This window comes from Lynx canadensis, chromosome A2 (assembly GCF_007474595.2).
Source record: "Lynx canadensis isolate LIC74 chromosome A2, mLynCan4.pri.v2, whole genome shotgun sequence".
In the NCBI taxonomy this organism is placed as follows: Eukaryota; Metazoa; Chordata; class Mammalia; order Carnivora; family Felidae; genus Lynx; species Lynx canadensis.
The window spans coordinates 150,814,141-150,832,184 of NC_044304.2; the positions used below are offsets into that span (position 1 = coordinate 150,814,141).

At 39.1% G+C, this 18,044-nt stretch overlaps 1 protein-coding gene across 1 annotated transcript in view; it reads left to right on the forward strand.

Annotated features, from left to right (window-relative positions):
• NUP205 (nucleoporin 205) overlaps positions 1 to 11,670 on the forward strand; it is an 85,616-nt gene extending 73,946 nt beyond the window's left edge. Inside the window, 8 exon segments of the mRNA XM_030308506.1 lie at positions 48 to 124; positions 2,230 to 2,358; positions 2,578 to 2,704; positions 6,200 to 6,366; positions 7,882 to 8,005; positions 8,497 to 8,625; positions 9,178 to 9,251; positions 11,321 to 11,670. Of these exon segments, the coding sequence (XP_030164366.1) occupies positions 48 to 124; positions 2,230 to 2,358; positions 2,578 to 2,704; positions 6,200 to 6,366; positions 7,882 to 8,005; positions 8,497 to 8,625; positions 9,178 to 9,251; positions 11,321 to 11,473 (980 nt within the window). The 3' untranslated portion in view covers positions 11,474 to 11,670.
• The last annotated feature ends 6,374 nt before the right edge of the window (positions 11,671 to 18,044 follow it).

An 18,044-nucleotide genomic window follows, 5' to 3' on the forward strand; every position in this document is an offset into this window, starting at 1 on the left:
TTTGTTGACTTTAAAACTGTATTTAAAAGCATTCCAAATTTTATCAGGTATATTAAGTGAACTTGATATTGATGCAAATGAAGGATCTCTAATGGAGCTACAGGGACATATTGGAAGATTCCAGGTAACTGACTCTTACTTCTTTAAAGAGTAGTACTGTAAGACAACAAAATACAACAGCCCTCTTATCCATCCTCCCTGTTCTGGTTCCTGGATTTGGGCAGACCCTCTCAACGGTTTTTAATCTATTATCTCTAAATAAATATGCTTATTTTTGAATTTTAGGAATCATCTGTTGATTTTCCATTGAGAAGGGTGAGAACTTAAGATCCCTTTTTTCCTTTCCTTCCACCATACAGTATGGACACTTCTCACAACACCCCTCCACCCACTGCCGAAACTCAATATAATTATGAATTTGATTAGATCAGTACTTAGTGTTATGCTGTTATTATTATGTAAATGTAGTATTTGAAAAAGAATGGGTGATAGGTTACTTTTGGGCACAACATTATGTTTTCCCTAGAGTGAATAATTATTTCTTTTTTTATTTGCTTGGTTTTTATGTGTTTATTTCTAAGCTCTCTTCCAGTTGTGTGATCTCCTTTAATATATTCAAGCATATTAGATAGCTTATCAACTAGATATTTATCACAGTCTTTCTGGGAGCCTCCTGGCCTGCTTTGATCCGGACATCTTCGTTTTTGATTGGCTGCAGAGTAATTATATTTATATACTAGAATTTATATTTCATTGTTTTTGATATAGTAATTTTCTTAACCAACCAATCCTCTTTTCATGAACTGTTTTTTCAAGTTTCCAAAAGAAAACTGCCGCTATCAGCATTTTTGGGTACAAATTTTTGAACTAGAGATTAGATAGCAATAACTGGTATCACTGGGTCCAAGGGTGCACACACAGTACATGTTGAGTCATTATCAAACAGCACTCCAGAAAGGATGGTACTCTCACCAGCAATGCCCAAATACTCCTTCCTTCCTTCCTTCCTTCCTTCCTTCCTTCCTTCCTTTCTTTCTTTCTTTCTTTCTTTCTTTCTTTCTTTCTTTCTTTCTTTCTTTCTTTCTTTCTTTCTTTCTTGTCTAATGTTTTTCATTGGTAGGGAGAAAAAGACATTTTTGATGGGTCTCTCATAAGGTGATAGAAATGTTTTAGTGCATTTGTTTTGTCTGTAAGGGTAGCAAACGGCAGGTGATCTCTTAAAAATAGATATATCTGTTTTGGCAAAATAAACTTATATTGTAATCTTTTCGATATGTTTTGCCTTATCCAGTCTTATTATGTAAACTAACATCAGTTTACATAAGCTACTATATATCTATGTATGTCTGTATGTGAATGTAGGTGTGTGTGATACCAGTTTTCAAAGTGCATGTTTTTAATGTCCATTTATTATGTGCAGAGCACTATAGACTAAGAACTGTAAATACAATTCTTTGTCTCAGGTAATCCTGACAACAACTAAGGTAGGAATCACTATTTTCCTAAGAATGTGAGCATTGAGGCTTCTGGAAGTTAAGTAACTTGTTGTAGATCACATAGCAAGAAGTCAGGTACCTGCTATGGAAACCCACATCTCTGATTGCAATCACTAGATAGGCGTATTACCAATTTTGAAAATCGTGTCCTTCCCTCTAAGAACCTTAGGAAAAATGGTATTGTCGGGTGAAAAGTAGCAACATTTCAAGGAGAGGACATCTTCATTTTATCTGCCAAGGGTACCTGTGTGTTCTCAGCCCCTTTATGAAGTCCCCAGAGGCGGCTATAGGAGAAATAGCCTTTAAACTTGAGCATTCATAGACAACATTATCGCGGACATGCTTGTTACAGACTGTCTTCTGTTTGCCATCTCATTTTGCTTCTCATTATTTATCAACTTGTGTTTATTTAATCGGTATCTACCAAGGAATTATTTGGTGTGATACAGAATATTCTCTAATGTTTACAATGTAATGGGGATTAACTGCTAAAAAAAAAAAAAAAAAAAAAAAGATGTTCTTTTAATGAGTTGACTGCCAAGCAGATACATTTGCAAAAAGGTGAATTTTAATAGTGCTAACTTCAGTGCCTCAGTTGGAGGTAAGAAATCAGATGCTTTAGAGAGTGATTCCACTCCCCAGTGAGTTCTTCTTTTTTATATCCCTCAAAGAGGGGTAGCTGATTTTACACGTACCGGATTGGCTCTGAACAAAGTATCTTTCTCTTTCTTAGCGCCAGTGCTTAGGACTCCTGAGCCGCTTTGGGGGCTCTGACAGACTGCGTCAGTTTAAATTTCAAGATGATAATGTGGAGGGAGATAGAGTGAGCAAGAAAGATGAGCTTGAACTGGCCATGCAGCAGGTAAGAGGAGTGAGCGTTGTGTATCCGTTCTTGAACATCTGTGTGTTTTTTGGAAGCGTGATGAAAACAACAGATGTGAGTGGTTTTACAGATTGATTTAGAGCTTTGTTGTAATTTTACAGATTGATCACTAGCTTTGTTTTCCTTCAACTCTGGAGTTCCCTGATATTGGGCATTTGGGGAACTAATATTTTTGTCACTGTTACTCTTCCATTGTAGATCTGTGCCAATGTCATGGAATATTGCCAGTCACTCCTGTTACAGAGCTCCCCCACCTTTCAGCATGCTATGTGCCTCTTCACCCCGAGCCTGTCAGAAACCATTAATAGAGATGGACCCCGGCAAGGTGAGCCGAGTCGTTTCCTTCTGTATTTGAGTATTAAGTTGCTGTGGTTAAGACAGGCTCTAGTTGGCTCCAGTGAGATGCAGTGTTTTCTTTATGTGTCATTAGTGGGAAAATTTGTAAATGACTTTAAGGAGCGGTAAGGAATTGGCGTTGTTAGTCTTGTGGATAGTCTAGAGAGCTGGAGAGGACAGAGAAATTCAAGATTTTCTGAGGATAAATTTCTAAATAGAAGAGCCTTGTGGGGAGAGTGTGGTTTTGAATAGTATCTGAGACGCCAAAGAAAGGATCTAGGATTGGTGATTAAGCTAGTCGGGTGAAAAATGTGAAAATGTAACAGTTTAGATGTGAAATCATGTTAAGCTGAATGCATGTCTAAATTGGGTCCTGTATTATAGCTCCAGGTTTCTGTACCATAGCAAATTAAAATGTAGATGCTAAGTGAGCTGACATAGCCCATGATTTCCTAATGACACAGTCGGCAAGATCTGGAATGTGAGGGCTAAAGGTTGATTGAAGTGGTTATCCCATGGGCCACTCGGAAGCCAAAACCCATTCTGATCTCAATGGTGGTAATGGAATGGACTGCTGCTGGTTTCTGGAAGCTCTTTGTGTGAGGTTTCTGAAAATCATTTTGTCACATTTTTATCTCCTTCAAGATCTTATTTTCCCTGGAAATTACTTAATCACTTAAAATACTTAATAGAATGATGTTATGAAAAATATATTAGTTTAACAATATATAACCGCTGTCTCATGTAACTGGTGCCAAGAACTGACTCTATTTGTGTAACTCTATTATAAAGTGACCAGGGGGGCCCTTTTCTTCTCCCTTGAATCAAACATTTTCATACAAACTTGACCTGATCATAAGATTTTCAAGTGATGGACACCTGGGTGGCTCAGTTGGTTAAGCGTCTAACTTCGGCTCAGGTCATGATCTCACAGTTCGTGGGTTTGACCCCTGCATCAGGCTCTCTGCTGACAGCATGGAGCCTGCTTGGGATTCTGCCTCAATCTCTCTCCCTCTCCCTCCCCCTTCCCCTCCCTCCTGCCCTCTTTCCCCCCTAGCTTGTGCTCTCTCTCTCTCTCTCTCTCTCAAAAACAATAAACATTAAAAAATTTTTTTTAAATATTTTTAAATGAAATTGTAGTTTTGTCATTTATTCTCCAAAAACAATCATATGCTAATAATGTATCATTAGTAATTATTAAAATTTCATTTAGCTTCTTCTCACTTTGAGCACATCTTTCCCATACTGGATCATTCTTTGATCTTTAATACTTAATGATGAACTTTATGAAGGCTTATATATTGGTTTTTATTTTTCCTCAGACTTTTTAAAGATTTAATAAGCTTATATACCTTGGCCAATTGTAGACACGGCGTGGGTAGGTATGTAGTAAGTTCAAGAACATTTAGTTGTAGAGAAGTAGCTTAACCTTAGCAGTTAAGAATATAGACCGATGATGAACTGCCTAGACTTGAATCCCAATTCTCTAAGTGACTATTCATATGACTTCAGAAAAATTATTTAACCCTCTTTGTGCCTCAGTTTCCTCATCTGTAAAATGGGAGTAATAACAAGCTCCTTTTTAGTGTAAGGATTAAATGTGTTAATATCTGTGAAATGCTTTAGAACAGTGTCTGGTCCTTAGCACTGCCTAAATGTTAGCTCTTACTATTTTCATTATTGCTGTTGTCATTGCTGTCTATCATTTAGTATATGTACTATTACTTGTGGTCCAGGGCCCTTTCCTATAGCACTTCTACTCCCTGGACCTTGTGATCTTTCCTGCAGAATCTGCTTTCTGTAGTCAGCTCTTTTGTGAGCAGCCCCCATGAAGCTAAGTCTGGTAGCTTCTGCACACCTTAATACTTTCTAGACTTGAGCAGGTTAGCGTGTGAGAACTCCTGATATGTGCCAGAGTACTGTTAGCATTGGACCATTCTCTTTCTGGATGTGTTCCTGCCAGACTAGATAATGATACAGACGTTCCTGGGCACCAGAGTACCTAATTTCACCAGCAGAAGGCTCTGTATCGTAGAGACTGTCACATCTTCACTGAGGACTAGAAAGGGAAACCTGGCAACTGATGTGAGTCCAGGATGTCCTGGTTGGTGGCAACATCCGCTGACAAGGAACTGTTTTCTCGCTTCCGCTCTTCACGAAGACCTGTGAAATGTGACTTAGAAGCAAAGTTAAGGGAGACAGTGGAGAAGGAAGCCAATGCACATCTCCCTGCAGTATTCGTGGCAGTTAGAGCCACTGAACAAAGATTATCTCCGAATTGAACTCGAAATTACTAAAGTGCTTCTCAAGAAATCCCTCAATCAAAGGGGAAGTTGCTCCACTTGCGCCAGTCCTGCCAGCTCTTCCCTTTGCAGAAGACTTTCCCGACATCCCATTGTTCCTTTGTACCTTCATCAGAAGCTAGTCAGGTAAAAGGCAGATCATTTTGTTTTCTTACCCAAAAGGACTTAAGGTGCTAAGAGAGTTGTTGAAGTTTAAATTTCATTATATTATTTGAATATCTCAGTTAGTGTTCTCCTTCTCTTGGGAAGAATGACTTTGAGCTGGGAATTCAGCAACCAGAAAGATGCAGACCAGAAGTGAATCCACATAACCAGAGCTGTAGGGTAAAGCAGGAATTATTCGCCTGGAGCCAGGAAACTCCAGACTTGTGTGTGAGGCTTGCGTCTGTGTGTTCATGGCGGGGGCAGGGGGAGAAGCTGGATGCAAAGGTTTATAATTAATGGTTCTGAAAGAGGTCTTCCCCCTGATAAAGGGAAAGTTCTGTCAGTGTCCCATCGGCCAGATTTCCTTATTCTCTTCAGGTCTTCAGCTTTATGCACATATCTGATCATAGTAGCTCCTAACCCCTCCTCTGAACTGTCAGAAGTATTTAAAAGTGGTTTTGGGTTGGGACTCCTGGGTGGCTCAGTCAGTTAAGCATCCAACTCTTGACTTTGGTTTAGGTCATGATCTCACAGTTCATGGGTTCAAGCCCCTCATTGGGCTCTGCACTGACAGCGCGGAGCCTGCTTAGGATTCTCTCTCTCCCTCTCTCTCTCTATGCCCCTACCTCACTTGCTAACTCTCTCTCTCTCTCTCTCTCTCAAAATAAATTAATAACCATTGAAAATTTTTTTTTAAAAAAATAATTTTGGGTTGGTTTTAATAATAGGTTACATGCCCTTCAATTCCGGGCATATCCTGTTTAAAACAGGTGATTTGAGAGGCATCTGGGTGACTCATTCAGTTAAGTGTCCAAATCTTGATTTTGGCTGGGGTCATAATCCCATGATTTGTGGAATCAAGCCCTGCATCGGGTTCTACACTGAGAGCACAGAGTCTGCTTGGGATTCTCTCTCTCCGTCCCCTCCCCCCCCCCAATAAATAAATAACAATTAAAAAAAAAACTAAAACAGGTCATTCGAGATTCATATCAAATTCTTGTAAGTGGAACATCGTTTTTTATTATCAACTCTATTAGATACTCAAGCTCCAGTGATTCCATATTGGCGCCTGCCCGGTTTGGGCATTATTGTCTACCTGCTGAAACAGAGCGCTAATGACTTCTTCAGCTATTACGACAGTCATCGACGGAGTGTCAACAAACTTCAGAATGTAGAGCAACTTCCACCTGATGAGATAAAAGAGGTATGAACCTCATCATGAGCTGTGGAGATTTCTGAGAAGCCTTTGCTTTTCCTCACAAGGACCAGAATACTGGTGTCAGACTTGTGAGCAAAGACGATGTATGCAGGGAGACGAAAGGGCTTGAAGTGGTTCCTCTGTGTGGCTTTAAGAAGAGCCCCTCACCTTAGCACCACGCCTCATAAGCAGAGTAACACGTCACTGAAAAACAGTGAAGCTGCACTTGTTTAAGAACACCACCTGCCCTCCGGTAGAACGGCAGCTGGCCTTTGAAGGAGGGTTTTGGTAATTTATACTCTAAAATCTGTGCTGAGAAACTTGGTGTCTATTGCAGATGCTTATTCAGTAGAAGTGATCCCTTAAGATGCCTCTGTGCCTTCGGCATCTTCAGTATCTGTTGAGTGAATTTTTCAGACAAACGGGATGGCGGATCAGACTTGACTGCCTGCTCTCAATGAGCCAGAATCACTCGCTGACGTTTATTGCAGCTAAAGATGCTGAGTTGCCGGGCTTGCTCCCTCAGTAGCCAGACTGCACGGTATCTCTTGCCCAGTGCTGCAGCTTCTTGGTGTCCTTTGGCAGCCTCGGTGTTGAACCGATTTGCCATTCCTGGTTTGCACCAACTCCCCTGAAAACTCGGTGTCACTCTTCAGAGGAGTCAAGCCTGCCCCTTCTTGCCACTCTTCTGATGATCAGAGGGAACACTGAGTGTTTACCATGTGCCAGGCCCTGAGCTACAAGTTCTGGCTCAACACATGAGCCTTTTTTTCTCAGATGAGGAAATGGAGGCACTGGAAGTTTGAATAACTTACCCGAAGCCACCCAGCTAGCACGTACCGAGGCAGGAGTTATTGGTGGGGTTCAGGCGAGCCCTGGAACCGGGTGGCTTACAGCCGACAGCCCCTCCTCCTCCCATTGCAGCTCATGGGCCGTGCCGGTCCTCGCAGGGGGCCCGCAGCCTCCCAGTGAAGCGTGTGGCGCCCTCCCAGCCCGTCTGCCAAACCCAGCGCCTGGGTTGTAAATCGCATGTCTGTGCTTATGCCAAATAGAGGTGTGATGAAGGGAGTTTCTGGCCGATGATATTTTTCTATCTGCTGTAGAAATCCACTGTACGTTTTCTTCAGAACATACGTGACAGCTGTCAGAGAACTTCTCCATGGCAGTGTTAAACCTCCTGCTTGAAAAACCTACTGTTTCATCTCGTTTTACCTTGATGGGAAGTTGAGGGTTGGTCGGCCCATCAGCAGATTGGAAATGTCTATTTCAAGGATGAGACCTTTTCCAGAAAGCAGCACGTGAATCTTCATTTGTGAATTTAATTGGTTTGGCTCGCTGTTTTTCTATAAAGTTAATAGCTTCCTAACTAGCTTAGATAATAGCTCTTGTCTGCAAGGACATTTAAACTTCTTCAAACGTTTTTCACAGTGCTTATCGCAAGTGACCCTCTGTATAGAATTCCATGAAGTTTTGGTTACAGTTCACATCATCACTAATACTGTGTTTGTTTCTGGTTCTCAGTTGTGTCAGTCTGTGATGCCTGTTGGTGTTGAGAAAATCTCCACTGCCCAGAAATATGTCCTAGCAAGACGGCGTTTGGTGAAGTTGATCAACAATCGAGCCAAACTACTTTCCCTTTGTTCTTGTATCCTTAATGAAGTCACAGTGGGAACTGGAATGGTGACCTTTAAAAGATTCTTTAAATGTAGAGACTGTTTACTGATTCTCACATTTTTTGGGCATCAAAGCCATATGGAAAAGGACATAATTATTGTTCATTTTTTCCAGTAAATGCCCGATATATTTCCAAATTAAAATTTTTCCTTACCTTTTAGAGTAGCTAGTAATCCTGATAATGTGTACAGTCACTCTGTGTCTGGATAGGAAGCAAGGACACTGGAGACTGTGCTGGCATAGCACACGCGCCCCCCCCCCCTCCCCCCTCCCCCCTCCCCCAGGCCCCACCTCATTCCTCTCAACACGTCTTGCTGCTTTCTAGGGAAACAGACCCTTACCCCTGTCGGTTAGACTGAGGCAGTGCATATGTCACTAAGTGGTACGGTCTCTCCTTTTTTCCCCTCCTCAGCAGCTGGTTTGATGAGATTGTTTTCCTTTAGTCCGAGCTCTCTTCTGTAGTTATCATAGAGACCTGCCTATTTATTCTTTGGCGCCATCTGGAGTACTACTTGTTACATTGCACGCCCACCGATTCTCAGGATTCCCTGTTTGCCTCCAGAACCTTATTTAAAAGCAGAAGACTACAAGGTAAACTTCATTCTGAAAACCTATAGATCTCAGTGCTTTGAAAACCTAGTTGCATTTTTATTTATTTTTTGTTTCCAGGTTACTAAGAGTGGGTTGGGCAATGGAGAGCTACTTAGTTATTAGACATGGCTGTTTCTTGTGTTTTACTTCTATTCATGGGAAATTGTGTGGACAATGTGAACATCTTAAGACACTGCTCTTCAGCTTCTTGCAGTTAAGGGCTGGCCAGCTCCAGAGTCCCCTGCTCACAAATAATTTTCTAGAAGAATGGATGTGGGTCAGCCTGGGCAATGATCTTTATTAAGTGAGTCTGTTTGACCAGTGAGCTTGTATTCGATCCCTTAGTGGGAAAGAAACGGAAGGAAAGCTTGCAGACCCTGACCTAGACAAGTGAAATGCTTTCCAGGGGCTTCTAGTTACTGAAAGTTGAAATAGATTTCTCAGCCTTGACCCATGTTTTCTGTGGCGCTTTGGTTCATTGTCTTCAGATTCTTCCAGGGTATAGTAGACGCATCCTGGGAAAGCTGTTTTGACTGTGTCTTTTATCTCTAGATTCCTTCGCTTCAGAAACCAACCTGGATTTCAGAAGTGGTCTGACTGCAGTGAGCCAACATGACATAGACCAGGTAAGGTTCTAGTCTCATACCCTTGTTCTTTTCTGGAAGGACAAAGGAAGAGCCTAGTATGTTAATAAGTTTATGATTTTCAGGGCTATGTACAAAGACCTGATTTTAATTCGTGCCTGGCCACCCAACAGCTCTGGGACTTTGAACAACCTGATTTTGAGCCTCCATTTCCTCAGTGAAGAAACGGAAATGATAATTCAGCCTCAAACAGTTTTGTCAGGATTAAATGAGGTTTCATATGTGGGGCTCCTAGGGGAGTAGTGCCTGGAAGGTGTAACATCGAGTTCAGTAAATTACTGAGCATGTGATCTGGAAAACTGCTAGTTTCTTTAGATTAACTTTGTCGACTTTAGGCACAAAGTGTCACTCAGCACTTAATTTTCCAGAAAATAATTTAAATGGAGAGATGGGGAGTAGCCATTACAAATTCCATTTAGGAGACCATAGTATTATACAGTAGTATGTACTTAGTAACCTCTTGGCCAGTAATGTTGGAATGAATGAGGAGCATTCCAAAAATAATTAAAATGAAAACTTAATATGAAACTAATAGGAAAGTCTTGGGAACAGAGTAGTTAGCAGGGTACATGAATTATAGCTGGATCTGTTCCTAGGCATCTGAATGTCCTTAGCCATGATTTTTTTTTTAACTTTTTTTTTTAATGTTTATTTATTTTTGAGAGAAAGAGAGACAGAGCGTGAGCTGGGGAGGGACAGGGACAGAAGGAGACACAGAATCTGAAGCAGGGTCCAGGCTCTGAGCTGTCAGCACAGAGCCCGACGCGGGGCTCGAACTCACGGACTGTGAGATCATGACCTGCTGAAGTTGGACACTTAACCGACTGAGCCACCCAGGTGCCCCCCTAGCCGTGATTGGATAAAGCCTCTGTACTCTTCCCTAATCCCTCTTGGCCACTACCTTTCTTAAAGCTGAAGGTTAGGCTTTATCCAGGAAAGAGCATCCTCCAGACCATGCTTAACCAGACATCGTAAAGAGCATGCTCTCATCCCAGCCCGGACTACATCTGCCCCGGAGTGACTTCATAATAGCAATCCATGTTTTGGCTAGACTTGTTTAGGTAAGCTTTAATGTTCAGTTAGGTCATGGGCACAATTAGGCAAAGTATAGATCTGCCAGAAGATGTTTGATAAATATGTGTTGAATTAATCACTATTTCTGTTTCATTAGACTGTGCTGTTTTAAAGTGAGAAGAAATGCAGGATTAATAAATAACCTTCTCACTCTGTTTTGATTTTACTGCAAAACTGAAGGCAGGTAGATTTTATCTAATTTTGCACTTAATATTAACATTTCACTATTATGCCAAAAAGATCCATTCAAAATCAAATGTGTATTCTAAAATACATGAATTCTAAAGTGTATACCAGGTTCTTGTCTTCTGTTTATATTGTTTGAAAGCGAAAGCATGGAAATGGTTTTTTCTTTCTTTTTTTTTTAATTGCAAAACCAAGTAAAAAGTAAAAGCTTCTTTCCAGTTTATCCTGTTTCTTTCCCCAGAGGCATCCACTCCTTTTTTTTTTTTTTAATTTTTTTTTTCAACATTTATTTATTTTTGGGACAGAGAGAGACAGAGCATGTACGGGGGAGGGGCAGAGAGAGAGGGAGACACAGAATCGGAAACAGGCTCCAGGCTCTGAGCCATCAGCCCAGAGCCCGACGCGGGGCTAAAACTCACGGACCGCGAGATCGTGACCTGGCTGAAGTCGGACGCTTAACCGACTGCGCCACCCAGGCACCCCCAGAGGCATCCACTCCTAAGAACTTGTGTCACCAGTCAGGAAATATTTTACTGCAGTATATCCATATGTCAACAACAGCATCATTTGTTGTTGTTATTTAAAATTTTAAACATTTATACAAGACAGGAAAGAGGGAAAAACAATATCATACCAATAAATTGTAGCATAGAAGGAATGTTTAGTTAATTTGCTACATGAGAAAGGACCACATTACAAAATTTCAAAGATAGTTTAAATTGGAAGACATGAAACAAAAAATATTTGAGACTATAGTTTTAATAACAAAATATCATCTGTGTTAACTCTAGCTTCAGGCTGACGCCATCAACGCTTTTGGAGAATCACTACAAAAGAAACTTCTGGACATTGAAGGATTATACTTGAAAGTTCGATCTCGCTATAGTTTCATACAAGCTCTTGTCAGACGTATCCGAGGCCTGCTGAGGATATCAAGGAACTAAGAGCCCGTGCTTATACTCTTCTAGGGAAGAGAAGAATTGGGGAAAACTGTCCCCTTTTTATGGACTAGTTTGTTTCTAAGTTATGACCAAAAAATATTTTGCTATTTCTTTCTTTATATATGGACATCTTTTCTGTAAATTTCTTTGCCTGGTTCCAACCTCACTAGTAAAAAATAAATACTTTTTAAAAAAAGACACAAAACATATGGCTAGTTGTTTTTGAAATTTTACCTAGAAAATGATCAACGTTATTGGGAATCCACTGTCCACAGTGGTAGTTTTCCCCTAGGGGTATAATTCTAAATGTTCTCTTAAAGGCATAGTCTGGAAATTGCAGTTTTTTATCTCTTTGTTATCTGCATTGCATTTCTGTGATAATCAAGGTCACTCCATGGGGTAGAGTGGACCACAAACTATAGTTACGCTGTTTGATAGAATAGTGTACTCACTACTGTGAAGATATTATAGAAATGTCCCAAGAAAGGAAGTTATCTCTTGGCTAAAATTATTTTTTTTTCCTGCATGTTAGTGGCAGTATAATAATTTGGATTTGTCCAAATTATTTGATTGTGAAATTTCTCAAACTAATCACCTACTGATAATTTCTCATATAATTAATGTGATGCCTACGATTAGGGCAAAAGAATTTAGACCATCATCACTCTACTTCTTGCCCAATTGTGCTTATGTTCAAGTGACTACATCATCTCAAAGTCCATTTTTCCCTTTCTAGCCATAAATTAGTTCAGCCTAAAATAAAGGAGAGAAAGGGAAAAGTGTCTTGACTCATGAGTAGCAGAAAATTAATACTTAGTTCTATAGTGTTTCTTTTTTAAAAATATAAATTTTTTTTATAATTTCTGTGGCTTTTTAGCATATTAAAATTTTTTAAGTGTTTACTTAGGTTTTTCTCCTTAACTATTTGAAAGTATATTGTAGACATAGTGACACTTCATCTGTAATATTTCAGCAACTAATAACAAGGATATTTCCTTCCAAATCATAATACCATTATCGCACTTAAGACATTTGCTAATAAAATACAATAAAATTTTCAAATATTAAGGCAATATTCAAATTTCAATTGCCCCCAAAATGTACTTCTAGAACTTTAATTTTTTTTATCCAGAATTAAATCAAGAATCACACATTACATTTAGTTATCTCTTTAGTTTCCTTGATTCTGAAATGTTTCCCCTCCTTTTTGGGGGGAGATGGTGATTAATGTGACACTTGTTAGCTGTTTTGAAAAGGGTCCCAAAGTTACTTTTGTTTTTGTTTTTAAATTAAGTTTAGGTTAAACATTTTTGGCAAGAATACTACAATTCTGTGGGTGATACTATGCCTTCATATATCAGGAGGTTCCTATCAGTTTGTCCCATTATTTTAAGTTTGCGCACTTAATTAAGGTAGTGTTTGACACACCATCATTGTAAAGGTTATCTTTCTTCCCTTGTAATGAATAATCTGTGGGTTGATACTTTGAGACTGAATTTATGTTTCCAAAAACTATCAGCCATTGCTTTTTAAAAAATGCTTATTTTTAACGTTTATTTATTTTTGAGAGACAGGGCACGAGTTGGGGAGGGGCAGAGAGAGAGGGAGACACAGAATCCAAAGCAGGCTTCAGGCTCTGAGCTGTCAGCACAGAGCCCAACGCGGGGCTCGAACTCACAAACTGCAGATCATGATTGGAGCCAAAGTCAGACACTTAACCGACTGAGCCACCCAGGTGCCCTTAAAAATGCTTATTTTTGAGAGAGAGAGAGCAGGGGAGGGGCAGAGAGAGACAGGGACAGAGGATCCAAAGCAGGTTCTGTGCTGACAGCAGAGAGCCCCATGAGGGGCTTGAACTCACAAACTGTGAGATCATGACCTAAGCCGAAGTTGGACACTTAAGCCAACTGAGCCGCCCAGGTGCCCCTCTGCCACTGCTTTTATCATTAACTCAGGTTTAAAAAATTGTTTTGATCATACAAATAATATCAATATTATAAACATGCAGACACCCACTCTATCCTCATGTTACATACTTAATCAAATCTTAAAATTAACCCTATTTGCTCAAGAACTTATTTTTCTTTTTTTTATTAAAGATTTTTTAATGTTGATTTTTGAGAAAGAAAGTATGAGCAGGGAAGGGGCAGAAAAAGAGGGAGACACAGAATCTGAAGCAGGCTCCAGGCTCTGAGCGGTCAGCACAGAGCCCAATATGGGGCTTGAACTCACGGACTGCGAGATCATGACCTGAGCTGAAGTCAGATGCTTAAATGACTGAGCCACCCAGGCACGCCAAGAATGTTTTTGTTTTTTTTTTCTTTTAAAGAAATATACTATGGTAGATACAGTTGGGGCTCCTGTGAACTTCCTGTTCCCAATTCTCCTACTTCCCTTCCAGAGATAACCATTGTCATGAAGTTATTGTTGAATTTGCCATTCATGTTTTATGCTTCTACTACATATGTGTGTATCCATAGACATTAACAAGTATTGTTTTACAGGGTTGTGTTTTTTTTTTAATTCTTATTTTAATTCCTGTTAACAGAATGTTGTATTAGTTTCAGGTGTACAACATAGTGATTCAGGAATTCATACATCACCCGATGCTCATCACAAGTGCAGTCCTTAATCCCCATCACTTATTTAACCCATCCCTTGTTTTATAGGTTGTTAATCTTGATATGTGGGTTGTCCTACTGATGGATCAATTTGTAGTTTGCTTTTTTTTGGTTCAGCATTGTTTTTAATAATTGCTCATACTCATTTATTATAAAGCTTGAATGGTAGTTATCGATTTTACAGATACCCAAATTTATGCAGTCTGTTGTTGGTGGACTGGCATACATTTAAATTCCCGGTATTATTTGTGTTTGTATTTGCTATTACGAGCTGTGCTGCAATGATTATCATACATGTCTCCTTGGATGAGACATGCGCTATGTAAGAAGGCCTCTCTGGATCACATAATTATGAGTGGAAATCTTGAGACAGAGGTTAAGAGTTCTAAATTTCACTAGACGTTGCTGTATTTTTCTTAGTGGTTGCTCCAATTTACTCCTACCCATGGGGTGAGAGTTCCTGTTTTTTTCATACCATTAAGCACAGTTCCAACTGTCATACTTTTTTTTTTCTAACGACTTATTTTTTTACAGCAGTTTTAAGTTTCCAATAAAACAGAGAAAGAATCGGAGACTTCCCATATACCCGCTGTCCCCACACATGCACAGCCTCCCCCACCCTATCAGCCTCACTCACCAGAATATACGTTTTTACCAGGGACGATCCTACATTGATGCATCATAATCACTCAGAGCCCATGGTTTTTACTTTCCAGTTCACTCTGGGTGTGTATCCATCACTATAATGTATAGAGGAAAATCTTTATCTGCACTGCCTGTTCATTTCTCCATTCCCTCCTACCCACCACCCTCATAACCTTTGTAACCAATTATTTTTTAAAAAATTTTTTAATGTTTATTTTTGAGGTGGGGAGGGGCAGAGAGAGAGAGAGAGAGGGAGACACAGAATCTGAAACGGTCTCCAGACTCCGGCGCTTGAACTTACAAACTGCAAGATCATGACCTGACCCAAAGTCAGACACTTAACCGACTGAGCCACCCAGGCGCCCCGACCAGTTATCTTTTTATTGTTCCCATAGGTTTGCCTTTTTTCAGAATTTAATATACTTGGAATCACAGAGTATGTAGGCTTTTCAGAATAGCTTCTTTCACTTAGTACCATGCATTTAAGCTCCCTCCAAATCTTTTCATGGTTTAATAACTTTTTACTTTTTAAGCACTGAATTATATTACATTGTCTGGATGTACCATAGTTTTTTAATCCACTCACTTCCTGAAGGGCATCTTGGTTGTTTTCCAAGTTTTGGCAATTATGAATAAATCTCGCTTTTATAAACATCCTTGTATGGGTTATGGTGTGGACAGAAGTTTTCAACTCCTTTGAGCAAATACGAAGGAGCACGATTGCTGGGTCATATGGTAAAGATAGTTTAGTTTTATAAGATACTGCTGAGCTGTCTTCCAAAATGGTGGTACCATTTTGCATTCCCCCCGGCCATATTTGACACTTCTTGTTCTGAATCCTCACCGGGGCTTGTCAGTGTTCTAGATTTTGGCTATTCTAATTGGTACCTCTTGTTTAATTTACATTTCCTTGATGACATACAATGTGGAGCATCTTTTCATGTTTATTTGCCACCTGTACATCTTCTTTGGTGAGGTGTCTGTTAAGGCCTTTGGCCCATTTTTAAAGTCAGATTGTTTTCCCATTGTTGAATTTTAAGGGTTCTTTGGATATTTTGGATACATGTTCTTCATCAGACATGTCTTCTGCAAGTATTTTCTCCCAGTCTGTGGCTCTTCTTCTAACTCTTTTAATATTCTTTGGGAGAGCAGAAGTTTTAATTTTAAATCATTGAGCTTATCAATCATTTATTTCATGCACCATGCCTTTGGAGTATCTAAAAAGATCTCGTTATACTCAAGGTCACCTAGATTTTCTTCCCGTGTTTCGTCCAGAAGTTTTATAGTTCTGCGTTTTATGTTTAGGTCTGTGGTCCATTCCGAGTTCATTTTTGTGAAGGATATAAGGTCTGTGTCTAGATTTATTACTATAATAATATTAATATAATATATGTTTATATATAATATTACTATATTATTATTACTTGCATGTGGTTTATTATTATTATTATTATTTGCATGTTGAGGAGTCTAACTTTACACTGTGGTATTGCCTTTGCTCTTTTATCAAAGACCACTTGACTATATTTATGGGGGTCTGTTTGTAGGCTATTTTATTCCATTGGTCTTTCTGTTCTTTTGCCAATACCACATTGTCTTAATTACTGCAGTCTTCCAGTAAGCTGAGTAGTGTTTGTCCTCCAACTTTGTTCTCCTTCAATACTGTGTTAGTTACTCTGGGTTTTTTGCCTCTCCAGATAAACTTTAGTCAGTTTGTTGATATCCATGAAATATCTTGCTGGGATTTTGATTAGAATTACATTTAATCTATGGTTGAAGTTCAGAAACACTAATTTCTTGACAATGTTATTGAATCTTTTGTGAACATGGCGTGTATCCATTTATTTATTTATTTGACTTTTTTATCAAAATGTTGTGGGTTTCCTTATAGGGATCTATATTGTACATATTTTGATCAGTGTCTAAGTGTTTCATTTTGGGTGGTATTAGTGTAAGTAGTATTGTGTTTTTAATTTCAAATTCCACCTATTCATTGTTGGTATATAGGAAAGCAATTGGTTTTTGTGTATTAACTTTGTATCCTGCAACCTTGCTAAAATCACTTGGTTCCATGAGTTTTCTTGTTGATTCTTTTAGGTTTTCGACCTAGGTGATCATGTATTGAAAAATTTTTGCCAATCCTGTGGGTGTAAAATGGCATCCTCACTTGCAAACTTTGTGTATTGTTTACCTTTTTTTTTCTCTCTGTTTATAAGCTTTATTTTTTGTTGGGTTGTGGATTTTTTTTTCTTTTTATGTGTAGGTGGTAAATATAAATTTAGAGGGCTTTAGTGTATTCAGTTTTGGGTTTGCAGATATTTTCTCCCAATCTATTTGGTTACCCTTTGAATTTTTTTTATGGTGTAGAAGCTTACATTTTAATGTAATCTATCTTTTCCTTGAGGATGTGTGTGCATGTACTCTTTATGTTTTATTTTAAATTTGGCCAAAACTATTATAAAACTTGAGGGTCATAAATCTACTTTTCAGTATTGTCTTTTGACAGTTTAAAAATGTTGCTTCCTCTGGGGCACCTGGGTGGTTCAGTCGGTTGAGCATCCAACTTTGGCTCAGGTCATGATCTCACGGTTCCTGAGTTCAAGACCTGCATCTGGCTCCCACTTCAGATGCTCCGTCCACCTCTCTCTCTCTGCCCCTCCCCCACTTGTGGTTTCTCTCTCAAACATAAAAATAAAACCTTAAAAAAAAAGGTTGCCTCCTCATTAGGTCATTAATCCCTCTGGCACTGATTGTTGAGAATGGCATGATCTCTGTTTCCAATCTCTTGCTACAGTGAATATTTTTGAGCATACACAATTTAACCCAATTGCTGAGACAGAAGGTTTGCTCACTTAAACTTAAGATAGTTTTGACCAAATTACCCTCCAATGAAGTTTTAACAGTTTGTATCCCCATCAGTACTGAATCACTATGCCTGTTTCCCTACTCTTTCCAATGAGATGTGTTACCAAGCTTTTTGATTTTTGCCAATCTGGAGAAAAATGATACCTCATTATGGTAGTAATTTACATTTTTCTTAGTGTGAATGCCACTGAGTATCTTTCCATATGTTTGAGCTATTTGTATTTCCTTTTCTGTGAGCTGTTCATATCCTTTGAACACATTTTATTGGGTTGTTGGTCTCATTGATTTGTAGGAACTCTTCATACAAAGGAAATTAGTCCTTTCTCACTTGTTTTATCTTTTTTTTTTTTTCCATACAGGAATTTTTAATTTTTATATGGTTGATTTTATCAGTCTTGTGTTATGGCTTCTGAATTTTGTTTCATGAACCTTCCAATTTGGAA